Source organism: Tachypleus tridentatus, chromosome 10 (genome assembly GCF_004210375.1).
Source record: "Tachypleus tridentatus isolate NWPU-2018 chromosome 10, ASM421037v1, whole genome shotgun sequence".
NCBI classification, from domain to species: Eukaryota; Metazoa; Arthropoda; class Merostomata; order Xiphosura; family Limulidae; genus Tachypleus; species Tachypleus tridentatus.
This window is the reverse complement of record NC_134834.1, coordinates 93,057,626-93,061,481: the sequence shown is the minus strand read 5'-3', so window position 1 is coordinate 93,061,481 and position 3,856 is coordinate 93,057,626. Positions and strand designations below refer to the sequence as shown.

The 3,856-nt window shown below is 35.2% G+C and overlaps 1 protein-coding gene across 1 annotated transcript; it reads right to left on the bottom strand.

Moving 5' to 3' along the window:
* Positions 1 to 210: 210 nt before the first annotated feature.
* On the bottom strand, positions 211 to 2,746 carry LOC143229883 (uncharacterized). The gene is made up of 3 exons (XM_076462748.1): positions 2,604 to 2,746; positions 1,326 to 1,454; positions 211 to 936 (listed from the first exon to the last, which is right to left on the bottom strand). Exons 1-3 carry the CDS (start codon positions 2,610 to 2,612, stop codon positions 541 to 543), a joined length of 534 nt encoding a protein of 177 aa, XP_076318863.1. The 5' UTR covers positions 2,613 to 2,746; the 3' UTR covers positions 211 to 540.
* Between the last annotated feature and the right edge of the window lie 1,110 nt (positions 2,747 to 3,856).

The window sequence follows — 3,856 nt, the reverse complement described above, 5'->3', positions numbered from 1 at the left end:
ACAATGGTCAATTTTCATAATTAAATGAAAATTTTGTAAAGTAATAACAATTAACACTGAAACGTCGACACATTACTGATTTATAAGACTGAAGTAACTTATTGAAATTGGATTTGTCTGTTCAGTTTAGGAGAAAAATATAAGGATAAAACTTATTTCCTGAATTTGTCCTCAAGTCAATCTTTTATCAGATGATTCACAGACACGATACTTTCTGTTGAACTTATTTATTTGCACATTATGCTTTTTGGTGTTACATACAATGAAGAGAAATCTACAAAATGTACAAAACATAACAATTTCGTTAGTATAAATTCAGCTTGTGGCTCCAAAAGCTTCAGATTGAAACATATTATACAACCTATAAAACAGGGAAGTGACAAGCAGAGGAACAGCACTTCTTTGGCGCAGTCGACAAACAACTCAAGGATATTGAACAAAAACGATACCAGACAATCCCCACATGTTAAAAAGATATTTCGAAGCAATCAAAATTTTACATAAAGCTATTCAAAATATCAAATTAGAAAGAGAACCAAGTTATTGCCAAGGGCCACCACTTGGGACAATAATATATTTCTTGTGACCACCACCACCAGCAGAGCCTCCGTATCCATAGTGTCGTCTTGGTGGGTAATAAGGAGGTGCAACAGGAGCAGAAGATTGGACAACGACATCAGCAGGGTTTTCACTCTTTGTGCCTGGTTCATTGGTGTAGATATGAGCTCTGAATCCCTCTGGACCTGCTGTGTATTGAACTTTTCTCTGGCGTCCATCAGCACCAGAAAGTTTATACGATCCTCTCACCCTTCCGTATCCATCACCAGATTCCTGGCGTGCACTAAACCCACCAAGAGCAGGGGCAGCATAGCTGAAACTGTAAGGTGTAGGAATAGAAGGGTACACTGGTTGTCGGCCATAGCCTCCTCCGGCACCCTATTGTTAAGACAAATACTGTGATTCACTATCACTTCATTAGAGTTATATTAAGTTTAATCAGGTTAATCCAATATATAATTTTTTTTTCATGTTAATCCAATATACAAACAGATTAGACTTAAAAATGATAGATAATTAGACATTGTTTTTCAAGTTTTAATCTGTACCAACAAGAAATAAGCCTAACAAAAAAATATTTACAGTGACTATATTAACTTCTTTGTGCTTCTAAGAACTCCAACTTTGAGAACTTATAAAAAAAAATCGTAGTTCTATGTTTACTTTTATACAGTTAACAAGTTTGAAAAATATCCAGCGTTGCAATTAATGTTTTTTTTTCAAATATATCAAATTTGTTTTTTTCCTTCTATAAATATTCGACTTACGATCTGCACGGGAACCAAGTTGGCAAAGCCACCTCCTCCACCTCCACCATAGAGTCCACCTGTACCCCCTCCTCCTGCTCCAATGTAACCTGCTTCAGTAGCAACGAAGAATCCAAGAATAACTAATACCTGACAAAGGATTGTATAAATTAAAGACAATAATATGAAACAAAAGTTAAAACTCATTTGATTGGCAGTAGATATATATTAAACTATTTCTATTTAACAAAAAAACTTTAAAGCCTGGATAACTGTGATCTTGTACTCCAATTTTGCATGAAAAACTCACAAGCAACATAGTAGCTTTGTCTATATACAACTCGGCTTTACAGGTTTTTACTCGATTTCAACTTATATGTATCAATTCAAAACGAATAGTTTAATATATGGAGTTTCAAGAGAAGTATGACAAATAGTTTCAGTTAAAAGTGGACTAAGTGGAGTCTAATGGTTCTCAAGCACGGCCTGTGAGTCCGGGAATTTACGGTTTGCACCCATTTGCTGCATAAAGGTATTCTGCACTTTGGGCCTCTGTCTAGTATACCAGTTATAAGCTATAGTAGTTCAGGAGTTGGCGGAAGGTGGTATTTACTACCTCGTTTCTCTGTAGTTTATCTGAATACATTTACGGATGGTTATTCACAGAGAGCCCTTGTGTAGAAATATCGTCTTTCTTAAACAAACAAATTTTTTTTTTTTAAAGGCCTTTTAAATACGAAACAATTGCATCAAGCGGGTGAAAATTGCTTCGTAATTCACATGCTCCAGTTTTTCCATTACTCATGTTGAACGTAAACTTAAATTTCTACCTGAATTATTTCACCATCACAAGTTATCAGGAATGACGTAAATAGTGGAAATAACATACATAACACTAAACAAGATATCACGTGACTCATAACAAATGAACAAAAAATTAATTAATCATTGAGTCTCATTAGTCAGTTATACTGCGGATAAAGAGTTAAACCAACTTAGAGCCTGAAGGCCCGACATGGCCAGGTAGTTAGGGCGCCCAACTCCTAATCTGAGGGTCGCGGGTTCGAATCCCCTTCCCACCAAATATGCTGGCCCTTTCAGCCGTGTGGGCGTTATAATGTTACGGTCAATCCCACTATTCGTTGGTAAAAGAGTAGCTCAAGAGTTGGCGGTGGGTGGGGAAAATTAGCTACTCCTTCTCTACTCTTACACTGCTAAATTAGGGACGGCTAACACAGATAGCCCTATGTAGCTTTGCGCGAAATTCAAAAACAAACAAACAGAGCCTGGAAATCTTACCTTAATCATTTCTCAATGTGTCTATAGTTTATTAGCAGAGGATATTTGGTTAAGTGTGCCAAGTGAAGAACTCTATAATGCTTTTATAGCAGCAAGATCCAAGTTTCTTTCGACGTCACTTCTCATAAGCCAATGATACGGGCGATCAAAGTCAGTAGTCAAATGTCGATTACGTAGGCTAATTTCTTGTTCTAATAAACAAAGATCATGAGTTCTTCTGAGCGAGGCGGGAACCTCTGTGATCTATTTTCTGGGCTAATGCTACTGAAATCCTTGTCTCTATTTTCTAAGTAGCATTGGGTTAATTCATCACTTTCTTCTCCACTGAGAAACACTCGTGTATAAAAAACGTGTCCTACTTTTCTAGTTTCGAGGATGAAGGGATTGTTAAAACTAATTAGAAACCACTTTAACATTAATGTGACACGTGATAATAAACAATGACTTCAAAGATAACAAGAGTGTGAAGGTATAGTTAGATTATATTTTTAAAACAGATTATACGATGGAATGTATCTAATATGCTTTTCATTTCGGACACGAAGGTTTCTATTATTTTTATGAGCTCTGAACGACTTGCAGTTTGTAACAGGAGACAAATGTATACGAATGAGTTTCTTCGTTAGTAAAATTATCATTCTGTAGCTTTTCATTTCTCTGATTTAACTACATCCTCTTAGCTAAAACACACTTCAAAATACAGTTTTGATTAAGCCTAAGTTCATCTTGATATCGTATAATGACACAATTATCATGAACAGTATTATCTGCTTCTAATGAACTCACCTTATAGAAAATCTACCCTTAATAAAGTATTTCTTCTGTTTTGTATAACAACAAGTGTTTTAAAGGAAACATTTAACTTCTGAAGGTGATCACCATAATATACGATTTACGAAGTAGTGCAGCTCTGTTCTTTTGTTTGTCAGTCTTAAGTTTAACTTATAAAAATTAATCTTGACAGTTAACTGAAGTAACAATAAATATATTACTTCTAAACAATAAAATGTTAAATGACTTGAAGTAAGCATAAATTGTTACTGGGAATTTGTTAAAGTAAGATGTGAGATTTGCTTCTGAATATCTATAGATAGTGTGCTTGTGAATTACGGATGCAAATTTTCAGTTATTCAATGCGAATAGTAACTTTATTCAAAATCAATCCAAGTTTTCGATCAAGTAATATTTTAACGGGTCATGTCCTAGCGGTAGAGGTAAGAGCTGTGATAAGATGGCCCAAAATTCGAGTCATG